Genomic DNA, 27,985 nt, shown 5'->3' with positions numbered 1-27,985 from the left:
TGAAAAGATTTCAGGAGAGGACTTGCTTGAAGGGTTCTTGGAAAGAAAAGACCTTGAAGCCGCCATCTTAGAAATGACTACAGGACAGCTAGGGAGCGGGCTGGGGCCCTCGTGGGGCTGGGAATGGGAAAAGCATTGTAGCAAGACGGCTTGTGCGAAATCCCTGGAGCAGCCAGGAGCCTGGAGTGCTCAGGGAACTGAGCAAGACAGGACAGGGCTGAGAACAAAGCAAGAGAGGAGGAAGGTGAGCTAGATAGGGAACCTTGAAAGCAAGATAGGGATTTAATTCTAAGGCTGGGAGGAAGCCATTGTGAGTAGGGGTGGCCCATGATTAGATTATCTTTTTTTTATGTTTTTCGTTTTCAATTTTTTTTCATTTAAATTGTAGTTAGTTAACATAGTGTAATACTAGTTTCTGGAGTAGAATTGAGTGATTCATCACTTCCACAGATTTGTGTTTAGAAGAGCTAGCTCTTGGAGGAAGTGAGGACGGAGGGCAGGAAGAACAAGCTTGAGGGGATGGAGATGGGATTAAGGATTAGTCCTAAGCATTTAGGAATGAATGACAGCGATCTAGACACTTGGTTTCAAAGTAGAATGAGGGATGGGGACAGATGTTGGAATGGATTCTTTGGAGACTCATTTCTTTACCCAGGATTCTGGGCACTTGATGTGGCTAGTGATGTGCCAGTGACTAGGTATAGTGTTTAAATAAGAAAAGGCCTCTCTTGTACTTTTGAACATTAGAGTCTAGTGGAAGAGAAAGAATGTAAGTAAGCAAAGAACTAAATATGTAATTATCAATTGTGAAGAAGGCTACTCTTAGTAGAATAGCAGCTCTTAGTAAGAGGAGATTAGCTTTACATGGGGGACTCACAAAGGTGATTCTGAAAAAATGACATTAAAGAGACCGAAAAACAACAGAATAGAATTTTACATGTAGTTGGGGAGATTTTTCTCTAGAGAAAGCACCATTATATGACTGATAGGATTTGGGGGTTGAGAGGGGTGGGGGAGGGGGAGGGGGTGTGGTTTGGATTAGTGTGGGTTTTGACCAATTTCCCCTATCCGGAGTAGTTTTAGTTTCAAGGGATTTGTTGCTGTCTTTGGGGGTGGGGGAGAGAGTGTGACAATATTTTTATTTTATTTTATTTTATTTTATTTATTTTATTTTATTTTATATATTTTTAAAAATGTTTATTTCCAAAGGAGAGAGAGAGCGCGCGCGCGTGAGTGGAGGAGGGGCAGAGAGAGAGACACAGAATCCAAAGCAGGCTCCAGGCTCTGAGCCATCAGCACACAGCCTGATGCAGGGCTCAAACCCACAAACCGTGAGATCATAACCTGAGACGAAGTCGAACGCCCAACCGACTGACCACCCGAGCGCCCCAGAGTGTGCCTATATTTTAAATTTTCAACTGCTGTTGTGGGCTGGGGGAGAGGAATGGAGGGTGCTGTTAGGTTTTAATTGATTCCAGCCCATGGGGGACCAGAAGTGCTTGTCAAATGGTTAATCTTGTTTCAGTTAACTACAGCTGTGGGATGGGGGAAGGATGTGATGCCAATAATCCTTTCTGCCTACTTTGAGTAGCCAGGGAACTCATGCCTTACTGAGAGTGCAAATGTTTGAAATAAAACTTTCCTTTTTTAAAGTTTATTTGAGAGAGAGAGTACAAGTGGGGGAGGGGCAGAGAGGGAGGGAGAAAGAGAGAATTCCAAGCAGGCGCCACATGGTCAGTGAGGAGCCCAATGTGGGGCTTGAACTCACAAACCTCGAGATCATGACCTGAGCCAAAATCAAGAGTCGGATGCTTAACTGACTGAGTCACCCAGGCGCCCCAAAACAGTTTTCTGAAACAGATAGTAAGTTCAGTTTTTAAGTTTCATCAAAGGAGTCTATGAAAATTTTAGATGACAGTAGTTGAAAAGCAGCAGGATATGGGGTCTTAAGCATAAATTTGAGATCCCAAACTGGACATTTGCATGTTATCAACTTAGAGATGAAATTTAAGTTCAAGGGGATGGATGGGTAGATACAGAAGGCACAGAATAAGGCAAGAAACAGGCCAGGACTGATCCTGAAGGACAGTCAGCAGTGGGAGAAGAGGCTGAAAGAGAGTAGCCAGGGCACTAAGATGACCACTGGGAGGTTGTGGTCACAAAAGCTCAGGGAAGAAAATAACTTACAGAGGAGAGTAGTGATAGAGTTTTTCCAAGGGACCAACTTAGTCAAAAACAGAAATCCATTCACTGGATTGGTTCTCATTAATTCTCTTCAATCCTTGGCCATCTTGGCAGAATAGTGTCAGTGGACTGGTGGTGGTGAAGGTGGTGGTGCGAACCAGGTTGGAGCATATTAAGGGAGGTGAGGAAATGGGGAGAGTATGAGGGTAGACTACCCTTGCAAGAAGTTTGGTGGTGAAGAAGAGTGAGCGGTAACCAGAGGGCTAAGTGGGACATGAGGCATAAATTTGTTTCAAGATGGGAGTTAATTATGTTTAAATATTAAAGGTATAAGTACCCTGAAACAGAAGTTGGTGGTGTTACCCAAAACTGGGTTCACCTTGTGGTGGGTATTGAGTCAAAGGACACAAGTAAGCCAAAGAATAGGAAAAGGAAGGGTTTTACTTACAACGAATAAAGGAGAACATGGGCCATTTCCCAAAGCAGTGTCTCCTCCAACAACAAAACTGGAAGTTTAAGCTAAGGGCACATACACATTCATGAAGGGGCCTGTGCAGTGGGGAATCGTGCATGGAATTGGGGCGAAAGTCACCTGAAGGTGATAGAGTCCAGGTCTTAGTTGATGGAATTCACAAGGCCAGCGAAGGTCAACATCATCAGTTCTTAGGCTCCAGTTTGTTGTCTGAGTGATCAAAGGAGTTTAAATCCTGCAAAGATAACTCAAGAATGTGGTTTGGGCAAGTAGTGCTGGTCAGGCATAGATTGCAAGGTGACCTGGGGCCTGAAATGGCTTCTTATGTCAAAAAAGCTATGTCTCACTTTTTCCTGGGGACCCCTAACTCTTTCTGCTTACAGTGGTGATGGAAAAGAAGAACCAAGGAATAATCAATAGAGTAAGCTTTCTGAGAGAAGATATGAAGGGATAAGACCAATGATTCTTAATGAGGGCAATCTTGCACCCTAGAGTACATTTGGCAATATCTGGAGACAAGTGTAATTTTGCAACTGGAGGGGATACTACTGACATGTACTGGGTAGAGTCTAGAGATGCTGCTAAGCATATGGGCGCCCCCATAGCAAAGTATCCAGTCCCAAATGTCAGTAGTGCCAAGGATGAGAAGCCCTGGCATAGAAAGGTAAGAGATATTGGCTTTTGGTAAGAAGGAAGAGAGGTGCCTGGCTGGCTCAGTCAGAAGAGCATGCGACTCTTGATCTCAGGATTATGAGTTTGAGCTCCATGTTGCATGTAGAGATTACTTAAAAATAAAATGTTCATTTATTTATTTATTATTATTATTTTTTAATGTTTATTTGTTTTTGAGACAGAGAGAGACAGAGCATAAGCAAGGAAGGGGCAGAGAGAGAGAGAGACCCAGAATGTGAAGCAGGCTGCAGGCTCTGAGCTGTCAGCACAGAGCCTGACGCGAGGCTCGAACTCACGAACTGTGAGATCATGACCTGAGCCAAAGTCGGCTGCTTAACCGACTGAGTCACCCAGGCGCCCCTAAAATGTTTCTTTTTTAATAAATTTTTTTTTAACGTTTATCCATTTTTGAGACAGAGAGAGACAGAGCATGAATGGGGGAGGGTCAGAGAGAGAGACACAGAATCTGAAACAGGCCCCAGGCTCTGAGCTGTCAGCACAGAGCCCCATGCGGGGCTCGAACTCACGGACTGCGAGATCGTGACCTGAGCCCAAGTCGGCCGCTTAACCTACTGAGCCACCCAGGCGCCCCATAATGTTTTTTTTTTTAAGGTTTATTTTTGAGAGAGAGACGCAGGGCACAAGAGGAGGAGTGGCAGAGAGAGAAAGAGACACAGAATCGAAAGCAGGTTCCAGCCACTGAGCTCTCAGCCTAGAGCTCCATGTGGGACTCGAACTCACAAACCATGAGATCACGACCTGAGCTAAAGTGGGACACTAAACTGACTGAGCCATCCCGGCACCCCTAAAATCTTTCCTTTTTTTTTTTTTTTTTTTTTTTTTTAAGGAAGACATCTTGTCTGGAAAGTGAAAGAAGTCATGATGGTGTCGGACTACTTTTGAATTCGTGGCAAAGAGAGGAACGATCCTTCTCATCATTGTCACTATTCCTCTGTGAAGTAAGATATCAGATCATTTGTTGTGGAAGAGGGAAAGTGGAGACCATGTGAAATTCAAAATCCCGGACAAATTGTGAAAAGAGTTTTGGATAACTAGAGGGTTAAATTGCCAGTGGAGCTTTTCCTTTAGTGTTGAAGGCCTGTTTAGAGTAGACAAGACCTCAAATTTTTAGGGCTTCCCATATAACTGGTTAGGTGGGAATCATCCAGGTAGGATAGACAGATGGCTGGAATTATCCAGAGCAGGGGTTACAGCAGGACAGACAAAGGAACTGGAGGTTTTGGGAAATATATTATTGAAATGATGGGCCATGGCGTTTTATATGTAGTGTCAAGGAAATGGGGGTTATAAATAGCAACGTAATTGGAGGATGGACAGCTTGGATGCCTCTCTGAGGTAAAGGAGCAGGTGCAATACAGATTAAAAAGTGAACAGGGTAGAAATATAGCTACTATGTTCAGAGAGTTCAGGGATGCCCGACTTTTTGCTCTGGAGAGGTTAAGAGTCTTAGTGACGATAAATTCAAGGTTTGTAACTGAGATGCAGAAGCCATGGATGTTTGCTAGTTTATGCCCAAGAACATAGAATCCTCTTGAATCAAGGCAGAGAGTCAAAGAGTAGGAGTCAGGTGCCTAGTTTACACCCAAGAACATAGAATCCTTTTGAATCAAGGCAGAGTCAAAGAGTAGGAGTCAGGTGCCGATGACTCTAATGAGTCAGGTCTATGTGTTGGTGCCATTGCAGATGACAAACCAGTATAGTTGCTCAACGGAGATGGGATTTTTGACAAATGATGGGTAATGTGGTTTGGTGATATGGTAGATTTGCCTTAGGGATGAGGAAGATCAAGAACCCCTACCATACTGCTTTGAGGTTGTCCAAGGCAAGGAAAACAAAGACCCAGGATCAAATTACAAGTTTGCAGGTTCTTTTGTTAATGTTTCTTGATTTCAGAGCCCTGACTGCAGTGGACCATAGATGCAAGAAAAAGAGCATCCTGGGCATGTTTATTCAAAGACTTGCAAAATGGCAGCCACACATCTGTCTTCTGGATTTGGTAAGTTCCTAGGATAGATGCTCTTCACTAGAAATACGCGGTCTCTCCACCCCAGGTGGGTACAGAAGCAGGGAGCTGAGTAGCCACAGAGGAGAACTGGGAAGGCAAGGCTGAAATGCGAGGAGGTGGTGTGGAACTCTACAAACTCTTGGAAACTCATAATTTGCTCATGTATGATTCAGTGCCCTTTGGGATTTTGGAGGAAAGACAACGCACATCTTGGGGAGATGGAAGAATATTTAAGGGTGGCACTTCATTATCCCATCCTTTTGTTCTGTAAAGTTGGGAAAGATAACTCCATCTTTCTGAGTTTCAGTTTCTGTGCCTAGGAAAATTGAGACTAAATCCATTCCTCGTGGGTATTAAGGCACCCTAGTTTCTGGCTCTGGGGGACAGGGCAGGTTGCTCTGGATAATATGCTTTGTGTGTGTTGTGTGTGTGAATGTGTGTGTGGGGGGGGGTGACTCAACTGATGTGGGGTAATTTCTAGGCTCGTGAGTGTCAACAATATTGGATGTGCCTAGACTCCCATGTCACCTTGTCTTTTATCTCTGCCTGTTCTAGACCCTGCTCATGCCCATGCGAGGGTCACAGAGGTGGAAAACATCCACTCTGTGTTACAGGTGAGTCAGGAATCTTTTTCTTTCTCCTACAATACAATTCTTTCCTGGAGTGAATGTGTTTCCTGCCAACACTCTGGAGTGTTAGCCTTAAAAATAAAACTTGTCAGTGATTTTACCAGCAGAAATGGGTTTATTCAGGAATAGCAGAGCATTGCAGTTTGGGACAAGAAAGCTATAGCAAAACTATAGGCAAGTCTGGAGAGCAGAGAAGGGGAACCTCTTTCATAGAGGAATGGAGGGAGTTGGAAGGCTCCTATAAGCAAACTATCTATTGAATAAATTGGGAGTTCAATGTATGGTGGCTTTCCATTGGTTAAGTTGAGGCAGTCTCATTCCCTGGGCTGTTGCTTAAGGAGGAGAAAATCTTTTTTCCTCCTGCTGGGGTAGTAAAGGAAGGATTTGCGAGATCTGACTCTTCCGGTTGGGTCTGCAATTGACCACTAGGGGTAGGGGGCGAGAGCTCCCCCTGCTGGCTTCCCAACACCACGTCAGTGAGGTTTCCCTTTGAATTTTCGTAGGAGCCTTACAACCCATCCATGATCTTGAGACCTGATGGCGGCTCAGGGACTTCCAACAAAGTTCTTCCGCTACTCTACTATATACAAATTTTTTTTTCAGTCATCTTTGCTGCTTAATGATGTTAGGGGAAGTAAAAGGATATAAAATGTATGGTCATTCTGTGTGGAAAAATATTCATTTAGCAAGTATTTTACCTGCAGTGTGTTCAAGTCTGTGGTGGATCCTGGAGATAGAAAGCGTAAGACTGTAGGGAAGCCTGGGTGGTTCAGTCAGTTAAGTGTGCAACTCTTGATTTCAGCTCAGGTCATGATCCCATGGTTCATGAGTTCGAGCCCTGTGTTGGGCTCTGTGCTGACAGCTCGGAGCCTGGAGGCTGTTTTGGATTCTGTGTCTCCCTCTCTCTCTGCCCCTCCACTGCTATGCTCTCTCTCTCTCTCTCTCAAAAGTAAATAAACATTAAAAACAATTTTTTAAAAAGAAGTGAGAGGGAAGAGGACTGAGTCCTAGGATTTTGAAATTACTATGAAAGAGGTCTTTCATTCTCAGTGAGGTCACCATGACCCTCTTCCCAAAAATGCTGGTGGGGTTGATTGCTGGTTGAGACAAAATGTGTTAATTATTTTAGAACTCAATAACCTTTGAGGACGTGGCCATGGACTTCACCGAGGAGGAATGGGTGTTGTTGAATCCACGTCAGAGAAAACTGTATAGAGATGTGATGCTGGAGAACTACAGAAACTTGGCATCGCTGGGTAAGGCTGACACAATTCCTTCCTTTATTTATTGAGTTTGAGCATGGATTTCTGGCATGCGTAAGTCCCAGTTACCTTGTGGTATAGGCTATAGGTTTCTTGTAGGTTTTGTTTTGTTTTGTTTAAAGTTGGCTTTTTATTTTCTTTTAAATGCTTATTTATTTTTCAGTGAGGGAGAGACAGCGTGAAGAGCAGAGAGAGAGGGAGACACAGAATCGAAAGCGGGCTCTAGGCTCCGAGCTATCAGCTCAGAGCCCAATGCAGGGCTTGAACTCACAGGCCATGAGATCATGACCTGAGCCAAAGTCAGATGCCCAACTGAGTCAGCCACCCAGGCACCCTTCTTGTAGGTTTTTGTAGATTTTTACATTTAAGAAAAATAGCTTGTATTAAGATATCATTTACCTACCCTAGTTTAGCCATTTAGAGAATACAAAGCAATGTGTTGCGTATGTGTGTCTGTTTTGTGTTTTTAGCACATGCAGAGTTATACCACCATCACCGCTGTCTAATCCCAGAACATTTCCATTGCCTTGCCTACAGGGCATTTCATTCCTCCTCAGTTTCCAGATCCTTGCAATAACTTATAGATTTGTCTATTCTGAATATGTCATATTAATGGAGTCATACCACATGTGGTCTTTTGTGATGTGCTTCTTTCCCTTAGCATCCTATCTAAGTTCATCCATGTTATAGCATATATCGCTACCTAACTCTTACTTATTGCTGAATAATATTCTGTTGTGTAAACATAACACATTTTGTTTGTCCATTCACCAGTTGATGGACATTTAGATTTTTGGCACTTGCTACTATGAATAGTGCTGCTACAAACATTCATGTAATACAAGTTTTTCTGTGGATATATGTTTTCATTTGTTTTGGGTATGTGCCTGGGAGTGGAATTGCTGGGTCATTTGGTAACTCTCTGCTTAACATTTTGAAGAACTGCCAGTTTTCCAAGTTGGCTGTATTATTTTATTTACATTTTCTCCAGCAATGTATAAATGTTCCAAAACCTCTACATTCTTGCCAACACTTATTTCTGCCTGTCTTTTTGTTTATAGCTATCTTAATGTTTTTAGAATGGTATCTCATTGTGCTTTTGTTTGCATTTACTTAATGACTGATGATATTAGGCAACTTTTCATGTGCTTATTGGTCATTTATATATCTTTTTTGGAGAAATATCCTTTTAAATCCTTTGCCCATTTAAGAATTAGATTGCCATTTTTTTTTTCTGTTGAGTTGTGAATGTTCTTTATGTATTCAGGATACTGATCCCTTATCAGATATATAATTTTACAAACATTTTCTTACATTCTGTGTGTTGCCTTTTCACTTTTTTTAAAAGTTGGTTTATTTATTTTGAGAGAGAGAGCACAAATGGGGAAGGGGCAGAGGGAGAGAAAGGGAGAGAGAGAATCCCAAGCAGGCCGCCTGCACCACCAGTGCAGAGCCTGATGTGGGACTCGAACTCACGAATCGTGAGATCATGACCTGAGCCGAAGTTGGGTGCTTAACCAACTAAACTACCCATGTGCCTCTCCAATGGTTTATATTTCTATCTTATGCCAGTTCCATGCTGTTGGTTGCTGTCATAGCTTTGAAGTAAGATTTGAATTGGGAAATGTATGTTCTCCAACTTTGTCTTTGTTAAGATTGTTTTGACTATTCTGGATCCCTTGCATTTTCATATGAATTTTAGAGTAAGCTTGTCAATTTCCACAGAGAATCCAGGTGGGATTCCAATGTGGGAAGCCACATTGAATCTGTAGATCAATCTGGAGAGTTGCTAATTTAGCATTATTAATTATTCCAGTCCATGACCATGGGATGTTCTCTCATTCATAGAGGTCTTTATAAATTTTAATTAATTAATTATATTTAAAATTGAAGTATAATTAACATATATTATATTAGTCTCGGGTGCACAATAGAATGATTCCACAGTTTCATACATACAGTGCTCATTAAGATAAGTGCACATATGCTTAATCTCCTTTACTATTTCACTCATCCACCCATCTCCCCTCTGGTAACCATATGTTCTCTGTAGTTAAGAATTTGTTTTGGTTTTGGTTTGTCTTTTTTTCTTTGTTTTGTTTCTTAAATTCTACACATGGGTGAAATCATATGGTATTTGTCTTCCTCTGGCTTACTTCACTTAGCATTATACTATCTAGATCTACCCATGTTGTTGGAAGTGGCAAGATTTCATGCTTTTTTATGGTTAATATTCCATTGTATATATATACCACATCTTACTTATTATCCATTTATTTAGTCAATGGACACATGGGTTGCTTCCGTATTTTTGCCATTGTAAATAAGGCTGCAAAAAACATAGAGGTGCAGATATCTTTTTGAATTAGTGTTTTCATTTTCTTTGAGTAAATACCTAGTAGTGGAATTATTGGATCATACGGTAATTCTATTTTTAATGTTTTGAGGAAACTCCATACTGTTTCCACAGTGGCTGCACCAGTTTACATTCCCACCAACAGTGCAACCCTCTTTTTCCTCACATTCTGACAGATGTGAGGTGATAGCTCATTGTGGTTCTGAATTGCATTTTCTTGATGATTAGTGAAGTTCAGCATCTTTTCATGTGCCTGTTGGCCATCTGTATGTCTTTGGGGAAAAAATATCTATTGGAATGTTTGTTTGCTTGTTTGTTTGTTTTTTTAAGTAGGCTCCTTGCCCAATGTGGTCAAGAGTCACATGCTCTACCAATTGAGCCAGCCAGGCACTACTGTAGTGTCTATCTGGTTTTGGAATCGAATGAATTTGGAAAATTTCCTTCTTCTTCAATTTTTTTTAATAGTTTCAGAAGAATAGATAATCACTCTTTAAATGTTTGGTAGTGCTTTAAGTGTTTGCTGAGCTATCAGCACAGAGCCCGATGCAGGGCTTGAACCCATGAATCGTGAGATCATGACCTGAGCCAAAGTCAGATGCTCAACCGACTGAGCCACCCAGGCGCCACCCCTCTAGTGTACTTTTAATTTAAGTTATTGGGTTCTTCATCTCTGATTGGTCATTTTTATATTTTCTACCCATAGAGATCTGTAGGTTCTGTTAACAATGTATTGTAATTCTCAATGCCTAAGTCTTCTGTGAAATTTATCCTTAAGCGTTTTCTTTCTGATGCTATTATCAATGGAATTGTTTTCTTAATTTCATTTCCATGATATTCATTGCTGGTATATAGAAATAAAATTGATACATTGTATATGATTTTTTATCTTGTAACCTAATAGTTTTGTGTGTGTGTGTGTATTCTTTCAGATTTTCTACTTATAAGCTCATGACATCTGTGAATAGAATTGGCTTTTCTTCTTTCCAAACTGGATAACTTTATATGTATTTTTCCTTGTCTAGTTGCCCTGGATAGAACTCTCAATATAATATTGAATGTAAGTGGCCAGAATGGACATCCTTTTGTTGTTGTTTGTCGTCCATTTAGTCTGTTTATAACAGATGAGTTTAAATCTTTTCCTACTAAGTCCAAAATGTGGGCCTTTTAAGGGACATTTCTTTTTGGCTGCTTTTCTTAGCCCTGTATGTGTGGTATACTTTGTTTCTTTGCATGTCTCAATTTTCTCATGAAAATAACATTTTAGATGACATATTTTATCAACTCTAGTATCAGATGCCTCTGCCATCAAGATATATTGTTTTTATTATTGGTGCTTATTTGTTTAGTCACCTTTCTAGCTGAATTCCAAAGATTCTGTAATCCCTGCAGTGTTCAGTCACAGACTTTTCTTCTACCTTTTCTCATTAGAAACTGCTTATTTTCATTTTTAAGCCTGGTTTCCTGGTCATTATAATTTAGTAGTCCAACAATGATTAGTAATGCTTTCTTAAATGCCTTGCCTATGTCTCTTCATGTCTTACTAAGTAGATCTGTGTAAGGAATCATGCCTTTAAGCTTCAGGTAACTTATAAGACAGGTTATTTTTCACTTTCTACTTGGGCAGGGTCCAAAAGTCAACCAAAGCTAAGTGACTTGGGTCTTAGCCATTCCTAGATCTTTCCTGGGCATGTCCATAGCCTTGCTTGCACACATAATTCTGGATCTCCAGGAACTTATTGGAGCTTTTCAAATTCCCCAAGGTAATGCCTTGGGGGTAAGAGCTTTTTTCCTGCTGAACTCTGAGTAGAATCCAATAGCCACAACACCCCGAGAATATAGGTTTTCTAGGGAGCTGCGAGCTGAGAAAAATAATAATGACTGTATTCTGGGGCTGATTCTTTTAACAGAGCCAGATCTCTTTGTTGACTGCAAGGCTGGTGGTTTTTAACCATGATTCCATGGAGCTGAGGAGAGGGGAGTAGAAATAATCTGAAGTTAAAATGTCAAAGACCATCTTCTCTTACCAAAGTTCATTGATTTTTTTTTCTTGGTTAGACATTTTTCCATTTGTTCTTTAGCTTGGGCTAATTTCTAGGGTTCTGAATTGATTCTATTTGTTTGGCCCATCATTTGTTGTTCCAGTGGGAGAGACGAGCTAAACGGAATCGTCATCCTGTCATTCTGAAAGTTGATCTCCCAAGTGCTTGACTTTTGCTTTGTCAGCTAGAAATTTGTTGTAATCATGTTGCTGCTCCTGAAGTCACACTTACCTATCTTCAGAACCTCAAAGATGAAGTTGTTACCACAGTTTTGTGGTGGTTTTGTTGTTACCACAGTTTTGTGGTGGTTTTTGTTGTATACTGCATGGGTCTCTCATGTGCATTGTTCCCCATTATAGAAAAGCAGCTCAGCAGACCTGCTCTGATCACCCAGATGCAGCAGGAAGATGAAATGAAATCAGAGACAAGAAATCACCAAGATACTTGTTCAAGTGAGCAGTGGACATATATGAATGTTTTGTACCAGATCTGGTGGGGCTGAGAGGGAGGTATGTTATGAAAAGTCAAACAGGAAACTTAAACCAAATACCCTTTAAATTTGAGGAGAAAGCAGAGACCGTTTGGTGTGGGCTTATTTGTGTAACTTCAGCGTTCTCTAGCATTTGGCTTTTAACCTGTCATACTTTCTTATGTTCTGAAAGAAAGACCTGTCTTGCCTTTTAATATTTACATTTAGAATCACTGTCTAATTCTTCCCATTTTGCATATATAGCCTTGGTCTTTGCCTGTTAACATAATTTTCAGTCATGATAGAACGTTCCTCAGTAAATTATATAAAACACTAAGGCATGTAAATATCATTCCTTTGATCAAGAATGTATTTTTCTTGCACATTGTCTTCCTAAGGTTAGGGTCTATTTGAAGAGAAGTCCACACGGGTCTTAGTTGTGTCCTAAACATCCCATCATTTAAATTTTTTTAATGATTTATTTTATTTTTGAGACAGAGAGAGACAGAGCATGAACGGGGGAGGGTCAGAGAGAGAGGGAGACACAGAATCTGAATCAGGCTCCAGGCTCTGAGCTGTCAGCACAGAGCCCGACGCGGGGCTCGAACTCACAGACCATGAGATCATGACCTGAGCTGAAGTTGGAAGCTCAACTGACTGAGCCACCCAGGCGCCCCCATCCCATCATTTTATATTCTAGGTTGTTTCTTACTTGTCTCAGATTAGACTTGGGGTTTACCTGCTTTTGCCAACATATTGTCACCACTTCTTTCCCAAAACTTACTTTCCCCCCAATTTGTTCAGATGGGATAGTTCTCCCTAAAACCACACAATCACAACATAAACAAGATGTTTTGGAGAAAGAAGCACTACATGGCAAGAAGGTAAGAGTCATGTGAGAATTTCTTGCTCTCTATTAGAAGTCCAGAATTCCATGTAATGGAAAAGGAACTCATGAACTAAGGGGTAATTTGAGGTTCTTATTTTAACAATAGAAAACGGAAAATTCTATAAATCATGAGTTGGAAGGAAACTCACGTCCTAGCTCTAAAAATGGTTTCAGAGAATCCCCAAAGTAAATACATTCATAATGGAAGTTAGACATTAAATATTTAAGACATAATTCACTCCAAAGCAATTATATGTTAAACACTAAAGAGACCCTGTTGGGAGCCATCTGGTGTAACATTCCTCTTATTCATGCTGATAAACTCAGACAGGAGCTGTGTATATTCTCTAAGAAAATACTAAGTAAACTCTTATTCTAAGTGTATGTCAGAATTTATGTTGGGGGGGATTCTCAAATCAATACGATTGATGTGATAAATCTTGTGATCGTAACTCATTTTAACCAATAGGAACAAACTCATGGAGGCAGACCCATTGAACGGAATAAAATTGCCTTGTGCATGAAATCTAGCATTGCCCAGAATCAGAGAATTCATCCCAGAGAGAAACCCCATCAACGCCTTCACCCTGGGAAACCCTTTAGAGATTGTTCTCACCTTAACCCACATGACAGTGTTCATTCTGGGGAGAAATCCTATGAATGTAAAAAAGATAAAAATACCTTTATCAGGAGTTCTTTCTTAGGTGCACATGAGAGAGAACATACAAGAGAGAAATCCTATGAATTCAGTGACTCTGGGAAAGTCTTAAATTCAACCTTCTACCTTAAGAAGCATGAAAAAACTCACATTAAAGACAACTCCGTTCAAGGTAGGCAGTGTAGTAAAGTATTACAGAGCCGCTCATCTATCACATTGCACGTGAGAACCCACAGTGGAGAAAAACCTTTTAAATGTAACCAGTGTGGGAAAGCCTACAGTTCAAGCTCTTATCTTAATCGGCACAAGAGAATTCACTCTGGGGAGAAGCCCTATGGATGCCGTGACTGTAGAAAAACCTTCAGAGATAGTTCACTTCTTAGACAACATGAAGAGATTCATTCCAAGGATAAACCCTACAAGTGTGATCAGTGCAACAAAACATTCAGTAGAAGGTCTAGGCTTAACACGCACAAGATATTACACACTGGAGAGAAGCCCTATGCCTGCAATGATTGTGGGAAAACCTTCAGTATTCTCCCGTACCTTAAAAGACATAAGAGAATCCATACTGGAGAGAAATCTGTTGTGTGTAACCTCTGTGGAAAAGCACTAAGTAGTGAGTCATACCTGAAGACACACCTGAGGATACATACTGGAGAGAGACCTTACAAGTGTGGTCAGTGTGGGAAAACTTTTAGAATGAGCTGTAATCTCATAGTGCACAAGAAGATGCATGCTGGAGAGAAACCGTGTATATGCAAGGACTGTGGGAAATCCTTCAGGGACCACTCGTGCCTGAAAGAACACATGAGAATTCACACTGGAGAGAAACCCTTTGCATGCCATCAGTGTGGGAAAACCTTCAGAGTGAATTATTTCCTCATTTTGCACAAGAAAATTCACATGAGGACGAAACAATATGAGTGTAAGGAATGTGGGAAAGCCTTCAGTGGTGTCTTATCTCATAGGAGACATATGAAAAAGCACACCAGGGAGAAGAAACCCTTCAACTGTAGTGAGTGTGGAAAAGCTTTTAGGAGGAATGCATCCCTTACAATACACATGAGAACCCACACTGGGGAGAAGCCCTACGAGTGTGATCAGTGTGGGAAAACCTTCACTGTAAGGGGTAATCTTACCGTGCACAAGAGAGTGCATACTGGCGAAAAACCCTATCAGTGCAATGTCTGTGGTCGTGCTTTCAGTAAGCTCTTATCCCTTCGGAGGCATCATGAGAGCACTCATGCTGGACAAAACTCCTAGCAATGTCCCTGTGGAATAGTTCTTGAACTCTCGATCTTTATGGCATACAAGCAAATGCAGAGAAAAACTGGATGTAAAGAATGAGACAAAGCCTCTGAATAATCTGTGGGAGAAATCTAAGTTATGTAATGATTGTGATCAATCCTTTATTCATCCCATAGATAAGTGACCGCTTGACAACTGAAAGGAAAAAATTTTAGTACCTCCAAGGCTTGTTACTTGAGAAAAATAAATGCCTAATGTTTTAAGCCACCATGTTTACAGTGTCTGTTCATGTGTGTCTTGGGAGGAAGGTTGTTTTATTTACAAATGACTGCTGTCACTAACCAATATAACCCACGTCAGGTTTAAAAAACTTTTTATATATATAATTTAAAAGTTGAGTTATTACAGGGGTAATAATAGGGATATAGGTGTGTTTATCTATTATTATCTTTATCTATTTGATAAAGACTTTAAGTTGCATTTGTAGTTCATCCAGATCATGTCTCTTAACCTACCATTTCCTGACACAAGGTCTGAAATGAATCTTCCCACCAAAATTGTGAATGGTTGAATCTTTGAAATGCTATACTTTTCACAGCACACTGTTTCTACTTAAGATAAGTGTTAAAAAATTTACAACCCAATGAATGTCTGACAAGGTAGAGTACATCTCTACTAACTACTACACACACTGGGCGAGAACTAGAACATTATCAGCACTAGAATCCTCCTTCACTGCTTCCTTCCACTCACTAATCACTCTAATTCCTGCCACCAGAATATAGGTACTCTATAGAATCATGCATTTTTTAAAAAAGATTTTATTTTATTAAAATTTTTTTTTCACATTTATTTTTGAGAGACAGAGTGAGACAGGGCTTGAGCAGAGGAGGGGCAGAGAGAGAGGGAGACACAGAATCTGAAGCAGGCTCCAGGCTCTGAGCTGTCAGCCCAGAGCCCGACACGGGGCTCCAACTCACGAACCGCGAGATCATGACCTGAGCTGAAGTTGGACGCTTAACCAACTGAGCCACCCAGGTGCCCCTGGAATCATGCATTTTAAGAGCTTCATTGAGATATACTTTACATGTTGTAAATTTCACCCATTTGAAGTATAAAATTGAGTGGTTTTTAGTATGTTTACGGATTTATTTGCACTATTGTACCTGATACGTTATCATTTGTGCCTGGCTTCTGCTCAATGTTTTCTTTATGAGATTCATCTATATTCTTCATTTAGCAGAATTTTATTCTCATTGATACATAGCTTTTCCATTGTATGAATACACGCAATTTATTCATTCAACTGTTCTGAATGTTTAGGTTGTTTATAGCTGGGATATTTTACCTGCTATGAACATTCTTGCACATGTTTTAGTTCTCAGTTGTACCTGTTTTTGTTGGGCTAATATTTTAGGAGTGCAGTTTGTGGGTCATAGGGAATACACACAATCACATTTATTCAATACTACCAGATAGTTTTACAAAGTAGTTGTGACAGTATGTATGTCTGTAATCTTGCTAGTATTTTATATTGTCTTTTTCATTTTGGTTATTTTGATGTGTATGGCATAGATAGGACCATATTTTGATTTTTAACTTTTTAAAAATTTTGAACTAGTTTTGCACTTCCTAGAAAAGTTGAAAAGATTGTACAGAGTTCCTGTATATTCCTTTTTCCCAATGTTAATGCAATTAATTTTTAGGGTTTTTTTTTTTGGGGGGGGGTGGTTTGTTTTGTTTTAGAGAGTGAGCACAAGCAGGGGAGAGAGGCAGAGAAAGAATCTTGAGCACTGTCCACGCTCAGCACCAGAGCCCAATGTAGGGATAGATTCCACTACCATGGGATAATGATCTAAGCTGAGATCAAGAGTCACGTGCCCAACCAACTGAGCCACCCAGGTGCCCTATGATTGTTGGTTTTGATGTCTGTTTTTTAGGCAACCTCCAAAAGTCCTGCCCAAGTAACTAGAAAATTGGTTTCTTTGAACTCTTTACTATAATAGAACTAACCTCATTCACAAAGGAACTTCAGTTAAAAACAAAAAAATTCTTAGAATGACGAGATGATCCGGTGAGATATGCTCTGTATCCCCAGTCTCTGTCCTTGTGGGGACTTACACACCAATAATATCCGACTTGGAGAAAGCCAGGAATTGGTTTAATGAAAAACTCATCAGCTCTCTTAAGGTCAGACCCAATAAATCCAAGAATTAAGTTTCCTACCTGGAGGTGAGAGGAAACATGGGAAAAGAATGATGTATGTCTGCCCTCTTAGGGTCAGGAAATCAGTCACCCAGGAGTTCTTTATTTTAAAAAATTTTTTTTAATGTTTATTTTTGAGAGACAGAGTGTGAGTGGGTGAGAGGCAGAGAGAGAGGGAGACACAGAACCTGAAATAGGCTCCAGGCTCTGAACTGTCAGCACATAGCCCAATGTGGGGCTTGAACTCACAAGCCATGAGATCATGACCTGAGCTGAAGTCAGACACTTAACTGAGCCACCCAGGTGCCCCCAGGATTTCTTTCTATGAGCTGTGCTCCATAGGGATTTGAATTGTCTTGCGGAAGAAATGACAGTACACATTTGGCTAATGAGGAGCTTTGGAAATTGAGCCCCCAGGGCCACAGAAACTGTAGAGTCTACCTGTGACCATTGCCCTCAAAGACCTGCTCAGGTCAGGAAACAGCACACCTAGGTCTCCTTCTGAGATGCTCCCTCGTGCCCAGGAGCCCAATTGACTTGGCCCACCTGCTCTTCTTGGGGACAGATTTCCCATCTCTATCCTTCAGTATCTAGAGGAAGGGTGAATTACTCATTGATGACTTCAAGGTAATCTGATGTGTTCTAATAAATTCTGTGCAAAATTGAACAGTTATTTAAAATCAGTCCATCTGGAGGACATCCAAGAAGTTAGAGAAGGATTAAGGATTAAGTAAGATTAGGTTACATTGAATTTGCAATTAGCTTTCATTTCTGGCTCCTACTTTGCCTTTTAAATTCCAGGGACTCTCTTTTACCACCTGAGCATGAATTCGCCCCTTCAAAAATTGGACAGATGACTCTACAATTCTCTGGTTTCCTCATTTTTTCTCTTTCTTTCTTTCTTTTCTTTTCTTTTCTTTTTCTTTTTTTTTTTTTTTTTTTTTTGGCTGTAAGACTGGGATGGGTGAGTTTGGCTTCTCAATTTTCCCATATCTGGTTTCAGATTTTATCCTTAGAGGAGAACTCAAGTCTTGTCCCTACCTCTTAACTGTGAGGACCTTGGGAGAGGAGGTTGAGACACATTAGTCTACCTTTCCAGTCTTTGAAAACCCCTGAAAAAAATATGGAATATTTTAAACCTTCAGAACAGCACAGTGAGCATTAATATAAACAGCCATACAACGACTGGTGATATAATATACTATTATATTACCATATAATAGTAAAGTATTATACATACACATGAGGTCCTATTATTATATTTTAAACAGTTTTAGATCCAAGTCCCATACAGAAAGACCTTTCTTCGCCCTCAGACAGGGATAACTATCATTATGGACAAATCCTCTCTATTATTTATTTCTCTCCTCCCCTCCCAGAGGTTGCCACTAGGGAATTTGGTGGAGATTTGCTATGCGTAGTTTAACACTATCAGTACGTGTGAACGTGTCTCATAAATCTCTACTATAGGAAAAAATTGTAATAAACCCAAATGCCCATTGATGTGAGAATGTATGTTAAATTTGATAAACCAAATCTGCTTGTGTCCGTTTTGATAAATATAGAAAAGACCATGATTAAGCCAAAATAGTTGCTAAATTGAATAGTTGATACTATGTCTAACAGATAGGAGCATGTAATACATAGAGTAACATAAGCATACGATGCTTGTGGATACATCATTACTCATATGAGATATTCCAGGGGAATGATACAGGCAAGACTTCAGGATCCTGTTTAACCGTGGGGAAGGGAGGTCAGTATTGAGATTGTGTAGGAATATGCGGGGGCTTCACGGAGATCTGCATTGTTTTATTAATAAAGAACACTGGGGGTGCCTTTGAGGCTCAATTAAGCATCTGACTCTTGATTTCTGATCAGGTCATGATCTCATGGTTCATGGGATCCGTGCTAACAGTGTGGAGCCTGCTTGGGATTCTCTCTTCTCTCTGCCCCTCCCCTGCTCATGCACATGCTCTCTCTCCCTCTCAAAATAAATGAACTTTAAAACTTAAAGCAAAAAGAAAACTACAGCAGGTGTGGCACAATTTTGAATTTGATCATGCTGGCTGGTGGGCTTGAGCCCTTCATTGTCACTTTGTCCTTATTTGGATACTTAAATAGAACATAAAACATGAAAAACTGGTTTATTTATATTTATATAAATTTCATCCTGCTATAGCTATCATATAGACTATTCTCCTTTAATGATTTTTTCTTAATATATGAAATTTATTGTCAAATTGGTTTCCATACAACACCCAGTGCTCATCCCAAAAGGTGCCCTCCTCAATACCCATCACCCACCCTCCCCTCCCTCCCACCCCCCATCAACCCTCAGTTTGTTCTCAGTTTTTAACAGTCTCTTATGCTTTGGCTCTCTCCCACTCTAACCTCTTTTTTTTTTTTTCCTTCCCCTCCCCCATGGGTTTCTGTTAAGTTTCTCAGGATCCACATAAGAGTGAAACCATATGGTATCTGTCTTTCTCTGTATGGCTTATTTCACTTAGCATCACACTCTCCAGTTCCATCCACGTTGCTACAAAAAGCCGTATTTCATTCTTTCTCATTGCCACGTAGTATTCCATTGTGTATATAAACCACAATTTCTTTATCCATTCATCAGTTGATGGACATTTAGGCTCTTTCCATAATTTGGCTATTGTTGAGAGTGCTGCTATAAACATTGGGGTACAAGTGCCCCTATGCATCAGTACTCCTGTATCCCTTGGATAAATTCCTAGCAGTGCATCTCCTTTAATGATTTAAAACCATTTTTAAAAATTTAAATTTAAGTTAGCTAACATATAGTGTAGTCTTGGTTTTAGGAGTAGAATCCACGGATTCATCCCCTACATATAACAACCAGTGCTCATCCCCAAAAGTGCCCTCCTTAATGCCCATCTCCCATTTCACACATTCCCCCCCCCAACCCCTTCAGCAACCCTCAAGTTTGTTCTCTGTATATGAGAGTCTCTTAGGGTTTGCCTCCCTCTTTATCTTATTTTTCTTCCCTTCTCCTATGTTCATCTGTGTTGTGTTTCTTAAATTCCACATGAGTGAAATCATATATTTTATTTTTTAAAATACTTATTTTGAGAGAACAAGCATGTATGTCTGTGCAAGCTGCAGAGGGGCAGAGAGAGAGAGAGAGAGAGAGAGAAACCCAAGCAGGCTGTCACCATGACCCTGGGATCGTGACCTGAGTTGAAATCGAGAGTTGGACACTCAACCGACTGAGCCACCCAGGTGCCCTCCTTTAATAAATTTTTATTTAATTTTATACAGCTAGCACTAATGTAAATATTTTGATTTTGCATGTTTAAAATAATGAACATTTAAAAAATTAAGGATGATATAGTATAAAATAATATTAAAATAACAAGGTGTACCGTGACTTTGCCATAACTTATGTATGTATTCCTATAAAGATGTTTATTTATGGGGTGCCTGGGTGGCTCAGTGAGTTAAGTGTCCTTCAGCTCAGGTCATGATCTCATGGTTCACGGGTTTGAGCCCCGTGTCAGGCTCTGTGCTGACAGCTCAGAGCCTGGAACCTGCTTCCGATTCTATGTCTCCCTCTCTCTGCCCCTCCCCCACTTGCACTCTGACTCTCTCTCTCTCTCAAAAGTAAATAAACATTAAAAATTTTTTAAAAAGATGTTTATGTAGATGATTTCTTTCCTCTATTTCATTATACTGAAGGCTCCCAGTGGGGATATGAGCAAATCCTACTACCAGCCTTGAGATTATATTCTTGAGGTGTCCTTCCTTGTCTCTCTGGCTTACTCTCAGCTTCCCTTCTAGACATCAGGACTTGTCCATAACTAAAACCAAAAGTGATAGGAAAAGTCGTTGCAAGGCCCCATACTGCTTGGTGCTTTTCATCTATTCATTCTTCATCCGCACAATAAATAACCTTTATGTATTTTTTTTAAGCAGTTGCCATTATAAACATGAGAAAATTGAATCTGCTCAGAGAGGTCCAGGGGCTTTCCCATGTCACAGATCCATGTTACAATTGGGGGATTCATGATTAAGCCAAGGAGTGTCTGGGTTCAAGTCTTATTCCTAACATGGTTGATGGTTGTTTGTTTGTTTTATGATCCCTTGTCTTTCTTTGCTCAGGACCTCAATTTGTTAAACAAAGGGCTCAGTTTACATGGACTCACTGTACCATTCAACTGTACACATCTTGTGATTCTACAGTATATCTGAGGTACTGTTACAGAAATTCTTTCAGCTCATTACTTCATAAGAATGGTAGGCAGATGCTTAGACACTGTCAGCCCATGACAATCCTTTATTGCCTCTTTTGTGGGCATCAGGATTCAATTTCTCAGGAATCTGGATAAGGCAGATGAGACAGGAGAGGCTTGGAGTTGCTCCTGTGTTGGTCCACCTGGGACTCCTCCCCTGGAGCAGGCACTAAGGTGACCAAACAAGGAATAATAGGAAGGGCGGGGGGGGTGTGTGTGTCTGATCTATGGCTTACTCTTAAGTTTTTCTTTATTTTAATTGAGATATAACTGAGATATAACATTGTAATAGTTCTAGGAATACAACATAATGGCTTGACATATGTAAATATTGCAAAAATGATTACCAAAATAAGTTCCAATAACATCCATCCTCACACATGGTTACACGTTTTTTTTTCTTGTGATGAGAACTTTAAAGATAACATTTTTATATTATCTATGATATAAATGAAAGACCTGGATTAAGGCAAAAATAGGAGGGATCTTTGCTACTGGATAAACAGGGTTAATTTCCATTTCCAGAAACTGCAGTAAGAAAGGAAAAATTATGGGAGAGAAAGACACTGATGGGATATGCATTAAGGAAGTAAATAAAAGGGGAAATGAATTTATCTATGAATCTAAGCACAGAGCTTCACTATAATGACTTCCATGGACAATTGAAAAATTTTGGAATTAATTATCCCCTTTCTTATTATTCATTATGTGTTCAAAGAGTGTTAAGCATAAAAGATCACGTATGTATATTTTATCTTTATTTTTTTCTATTTTTAAAAATTTTTTATTTAATTTATTTTTTGAATTTACATCCAAGTTAGTTAGCATATAGTACAACAATGATTTCAGGAGTAGATTCCTTAATGCCCCTTACCCATTTAGCCAATCACCCCTCCCACAACCCTCCAGCAACCCTCTGTTTGTTCTCTATATTTAAGAGTCTCTTATGTTTTGGCCCTCTCCCTGTTTTTAAATTATTTTTGCTTCCCTTCCCTTATGTTCATCTGTTTTGTCTTTTATTTTTTATTAAAAAAATTTTTTTTAAACATTTATTTATTTTTGAGACAGAGAGAGACAGAGGATGAGCAGGGGAGGGTCCGAGAGAGAGGGAGACACAGAATCCAAAACAGGCTCAGGCTCTGAGCTGTCAGCCCAGAGCCCAACGCGGGGCTCGAATTCACAGACCGCGAGATCATGACCTGAGCCGAAGTCGGACGCCCAACCGACTGAGCCACCCAGGCACCCCTGTTTTGTCTTTTAAAGTCCTCATATGAGTGAAGTCATATGACTTTTGTCTTTCTCTGACTGACTAATTTCACTTAGCATAATACCCTCTAGTTCCATCCACGTAGTTACAAATGTCAAGATTTCATTCTTTTTGATTGCTGAGTAATACTCCATTGTATATATATAATATACCACATCTTCTTTATCCATTCATCCATGGATGGACATTTGGGCTCTTTCCATACTTTGGCTATTGTTGATAGCACTGCTATAAACATGGGGGTGCATGTGCCCCTTCAAAACAGCATACCCGTATCCCTTGGATAAATAGCTAGTAGTGCAATAGCTGGATCAAAGGGTAGTTCTATTTTTAATTTTTTGAGGAACCTCCATACAGTTTTCCAGAGTGGCTGCACCAGTTTGCATTCCCACCAGTAGTGCAAAAAATACCCTCTTCACATCCTCGCCAACCTCTGTTGTTGCCTGAGTTGTTAATGTTAGCCATTCTGACAGGTATGAGGTGGTATCTCATTTGTGGTTTTGATTTGTATTTCCCTGATGATGAATGACGTTGAACATCTTTTCATGTGTCTGTTAGCCATCTGGATGTCTTCTTTCAAAAAGTGTCTGTTCATGTCTTTTGCCCATTTCTTCACTGGGTCATTTGTTTTTTGGGGTGTTGTGTTGGTAAGTTCTTTATAGATTTTGGATACTAACCCTTTATCCGATATGTCATTTGCAAATATCTTCTTCCATTCCATTGGTTGCCTTTTAGTTTTGTTCATGATTTCCTTCACTGTGCAGAAGCTTTTTATTTTGATGAGGTCCTCATAGTTCATTTTTACTTTTGTTTCCCTTGCCTCTGGAGATGTGTTAAGTAAGATTGCTGTGGCCAAGGTCAAAGAGGTTTTTACCTGCTTTCTCCTCGAGAATTTTGATGGCTTCCTGTCTTATGTTTAGCTCTTTCATCCATTTTGAGTTTATTTTTGTGTATGGTGCAAGAAAGTGGTCCAAGTTCATTTTTCTGCATGTTGCTGTCCAGTTTTCCCAGCACCACTTGCTGAAGAGACTGTCTTTTTTCCATTGGGTATTCTTTCCTGCTTTGTCAAAGATTAGTTGGCCATACATTTGTGAGTCCATTTCAGGGTTCTCTATTCTGTTCCATTGATCTGAGGGTCTGTTCTTGTGCCAGTACCATACTGTCTTGATGAATACAGCTTTGTAGTATAGCTTGAAGTCTGGGATTGTGTTGCCTCCTGCTTTGGTTTTCTTTTTCAAGATTGCTTTGGCTATTCGGGGTCATTTGTGGTTCCATACAAATTTTAGGATTGTTTGTTCTAGCTCTGTGAAGAATGCTGGTGTAATTTTGATACGTATTGCATTGAATATGTAGATTGCTTTCGGTAGTATCAACGTTTTAACAATATTTGTTCTTCCTATCCAGGAGCATGGAATATTTTTCCTTTTTTTGTGTCTTCTTCAATTTGTCATAAGCTTTCTATAGTTTAAGTGTATAGATTTTTCACCTCTTTGGTTAGACTTATTCCTACGTATTTTACGGTTTTTGGTGCAATGGTAAATGGGATCGATTCCTTGATTTCTCTTTCTGTTGCTTCATTGTTGGTGTATAGGAATGCAACTGATTTCTGTGCATTGGTTTTATATCCTGCAACTTTGCTGAATTCATGGATCAGTTCTAGCAGATTTTTGGTGGAATCTTTTGGGTTTTCCATATAGAGTATCACGTCATCTGCGAAAAGTGAAAGTTTGACCTCCTCCTGGCTGATTTGGATGCCTTTTATTTCCTTGTGTTGTCTGATTACTGAGGCTAAGACTTCCAATATTATGTTGAATAACAGTGGTGAGAGGGACATCCCTGTCTTGTTCCTGACCTTAGGGGGGAAGCTCCCAGTTTTTCCCCATTGAGGATGATATTAGCATTGGGTCTTTCATTTATGGTTTTATAATCTTGAGGTATGATCCTTCTATCCCTACCTTCTTAAGGGTTTTTTATCAAGAAAAGATGCTGTATTTTGTCAAATTCTTTCTCTGCATCTATTGAGAGGATCATGTGGTTCTTGTCCTTTCTTTTATTGATTTGATGAATCACATTGATTGTTTTGTGGATATTGAACCAGCCCTGCACCCCAGGGTATAAATCCCACTTGGTCGTGGTGAATAATTTTTTTTTTTAATGTATTGTTGAATCTGGTTGGCTAATATCTTGTTGAGGAGTTTTGCATCCATGTTCATCAGTGAAATTGCTCTATAGCTCTCCTTTTAGTGGGATCTTTTGTTTTGGAATCAAGGTAATGCTGGCTTCATAGAAAGAGTTGGAAGTTTTCCTTCCATTTCTATTTTTTGGAACAGCTTCAAGAGAATAGGGTTAACTCTTCCTTAAACGTTTGGTAGAATTCCCCTGGAAAGCCATCTGGTCCTGGACTCTGTTTTTGGGAGAGATTTTTGATTACTAATTAGATTTCGTTACTGGTTATGGGTCTGTTCAAATTTTCTATTTCTTCCTATTTCAGTTTTGGTAGTTTATATGTTTCTAGGAATTTGTCCATTTTTTCCAGATGGCCCATTTTAATGGCATATAATGGGTCATAATATTCTCTTATTACTGTTTGTATTTCTGCAGTGTTGGTTGTGATCTCTCCTCTTTCATTCTTGATTTTATTTATTTGGGGCCTTTCCTTTTTCTTTTGAACAAACTGGCTAGGGGTTTATCAATTTTGTTAATTCTTTCAAAGAACAAGCTTTTGGTTTCATTGGTCTGTTCTACTTTTTTTTTTTTTTAATAGCATTGATTTCTGCTCTAATCTTTATTATTTCCTGTCTTCTGCTGGTTTGGGGGTTTATTTGCCGTTCTTTTTCCAGCTCTTTAGGTGTAAGTTTAGGTTGTGTATCTGAGACGTTTCTTCCTTCTTAGGAAGGCCTGGATTGCTATATACTTCCCTCTTATGACTGCCTTTGCTGCATCCTAGAGGTTTTGGACTGTGATGTTATCATTTTCATTGGCCTCCATGTACTTTTTATTTTCCTCTTTAACTTCTTGGTTAGCCCATTCATTCTTTAGTAGAATGTTCTTGAGTCTCCAAGCATTTGTTACCTTTCCAAATTTTTTCTTGTGGTTGATTTCGAGTTTCATAGCGTCGTGGTCTGAAAATATGCATGGTATCATCTCAATCTTTTTATACTTGTGTAGGGCTGATTTGTGTCCTGGTATGTGATCTATTCTGGAGAATGTTCCATGTGCACTGCAGAAGAATGTATATTCTGCTGCTTTAGTATGAAATGTTCTGAATATATCTGTTAAGTCCTTTTGGTCCAGTGTGTCATTCAAAGCCATTGTTTCCTTGTTGATTTTCTGTTTAGATGATCTGTCCATTGTTGTAAGTGGGGTGTTGAAGTCCCCCACTATTATGGTATTATTATCAATGAGTTTCTTTATGTTTGTGATACATTTATTTATATATTTGGGTGTTTCATATTTGGAGCATAAATGTTTACAATTGTTAGGTCTTCTTGGTGGATAAACCCCTTAATTATGATATAATGTCCTTCCTCATCTCTTGTTACAGTCTTTATTTTAAAGTCTAGATTGTCTGATATAAGTATGGCTATTTTGGCTTTCTTTTGTCTACCATTAGCATGATAGATGGTTCTCCATCCCCTTACTTTTAATCTGAAGGTGTCTTTAGGTCTAAAGTGGGTCTCTTGTAAACAGCATATAGATGGATCTTGTTTTCTTATCCATTCTGTTACCCTATGTCTTTTGATTGGATCATTTAGTCCATTGATGGTAAGAGTGAGTACTGAAAGATATGAGTTTATTGCCATTATTTTGCTTGTAGAGTTGGAATTTCTGGTGGTGTTCTCTGGTCCTTTCTAGTCTTTCCTGCTTTTGGTCTTTTTTTTTTTTTTTTTTTTTGGTTTGTTTCATCTTTTCTCCCCTCAGAGAGTCCCCCTTAAAATTTCTTGCAGGGCTGGTTTAGTGGTCATGAACTCCTTTAATTTTTGTTTGTCTGCAAAACTTTTTATCTCTCCTTCTATTTTGAATGACAACCTTGCTGGATAAAGAATTCTTGGCTCCATATTTTTCCAATTCAGCACACTGAATACATCCTGCCACCCCTTTCTGGCCTGCCAAGTTTCTGTGGACACGACTGCTGCAAACCTGATTTGTCTTCCCTTGTAGGTTAAGGACTTTTTTTTCCCCCTTGCTGCTTTCATGATTCTTTCCTTGCTTGAGTATTTTGTGAATTTGACTATGATATGCCTTGCTGATGGTCGGTTTTTGTTGAATCTTATGGGAGTCCTCTGTGCTTCCTGGATTTTGATGTCTATGTCTTTCCCCAGGTTAGGAAAGTTTTCTGTATGATTTACTCACATAACCCTTCTACCCCTTTTTCCCTCTCTTCATCTTCTGGGACCCCTACGATTCTGATGTTGTTCATAATCATTTTTAATGAGTCACTGATTTCTCTGAATCTTAAATGGTGCTCTTTTGCCTTAGTCTCCCTCTTTTTTTCTGCTTCATTATTCTCCATAAGTTTGTCCTCTATATTGCTGGTTTGCTGCTCTGCCTTATCCATCCTTGCCAGTGTGGCATCCATTGGAGTTACAGCTCAGTTCTAGCATTTTTTATTTCATCCTGAATAGCTTTTACTTCTTTTATCTCTGCAGAAAAGGATTCTAATCTGTTTTCGACTCCAGCTAGTATTCTTATTATTGTGATTCTAAATTCTGGTTCAGACATCTTGCTTTTATCTATGTTGATTAATTCCCTAGCTGCCATTTCTTCCTGCTCTTTCTTTTGGGGTGAATTCCTTCATTTCATCATTTTGAAGGAAGAAAAGGAACTAATAAGGTAAAAAAACTAAAATTAAAAAATTAAAAACACACACACAGAAAAAAATCAAATAAATGTTACTAGATCCTGGGTGGTTTTGGTCTGGTTATTGGAAGGAGCTTGATAGATTAGAGAAAAAAGGGGGAAAAACAGAAACAAAAAGAAAAACAAGAAAAAAAAGGAAAACATTTGAAAATTTGAGAAAATGAATACAATAAAATAGAATAAAATGAAATGATGGAAGTAAAATAGAATTTGAAAATTTACAAAAAAGTAAAAAATATGGTAGAAAAAATAAAGAAAATATTTTAATAAAAATTGAAAATAAAAATAAATTTTTTCTTTCTGTATTCAAGAAAAAGAAAAGAAAAAAAGAAAATTGAATAGATAGACCAAGACTAAAATATGATTGAAATTACATCGTTTTCTCCTAAAAGTCACTATGAAGCATTTTATAGTCCGTAAACTAAGGTGGAGAGACTTGTGGTTCCTGAAGAGCGAGGTTGGCCCTGTTGGGCGGGGCTTGGTGTAA

At 39.4% G+C, this 27,985-nt stretch overlaps 2 protein-coding genes across 2 annotated transcripts in view; both read left to right on the top strand.

Annotated features, from left to right (window-relative positions):
• LOC122213907 (olfactory receptor 7G3-like) overlaps window positions 1-27,985 on the top strand; it is a 44,096-nt gene that overhangs the window by 11,542 nt on the left and 4,569 nt on the right. Inside the window, exons 3-6 of the mRNA XM_042928307.1 lie at window positions 4,176-4,287; window positions 5,243-5,345; window positions 5,910-5,968; window positions 7,113-7,239. The gene's annotated coding sequence lies outside the window, so the exon portion shown is untranslated. The remainder of the gene's footprint in view (window positions 1-4,175; window positions 4,288-5,242; window positions 5,346-5,909; window positions 5,969-7,112; window positions 7,240-27,985) is intronic.
• LOC122207010 (zinc finger protein 260-like) lies at window positions 74-14,978 on the top strand. The gene is made up of 7 exons (XM_042916712.1): window positions 74-244; window positions 2,299-2,365; window positions 5,910-5,968; window positions 7,113-7,239; window positions 12,000-12,092; window positions 12,914-12,993; window positions 13,468-14,978. Exons 1-7 carry the CDS (start codon window positions 74-76, stop codon window positions 14,920-14,922), a joined length of 2,052 nt encoding a protein of 683 aa, XP_042772646.1. The 3' UTR covers window positions 14,923-14,978.

Source organism: Panthera leo, chromosome A2 (genome assembly GCF_018350215.1).
Source record: "Panthera leo isolate Ple1 chromosome A2, P.leo_Ple1_pat1.1, whole genome shotgun sequence".
NCBI classification, from domain to species: Eukaryota; Metazoa; Chordata; class Mammalia; order Carnivora; family Felidae; genus Panthera; species Panthera leo.
This window is presented reverse-complemented; position numbering and strand designations above follow the sequence as displayed.

Coding starts and splice junctions, on each gene's coding strand:
- LOC122207010 (XM_042916712.1), top strand. CDS start 74: ATGACTACAGGACAGCTAGGGAGCGGGCTGGGGCCCTCGTGGGGCTGG. Junction 245..2,298: donor CAAAGCAAGAGAGGAGGAAG/GTGAGCTAGATA, acceptor CCATCTTGGCAG/AATAGTGTCAGTGGACTGGT. Junction 5,969..7,112: donor ACATCCACTCTGTGTTACAG/GTGAGTCAGGAA, acceptor TAATTATTTTAG/AACTCAATAACCTTTGAGGA.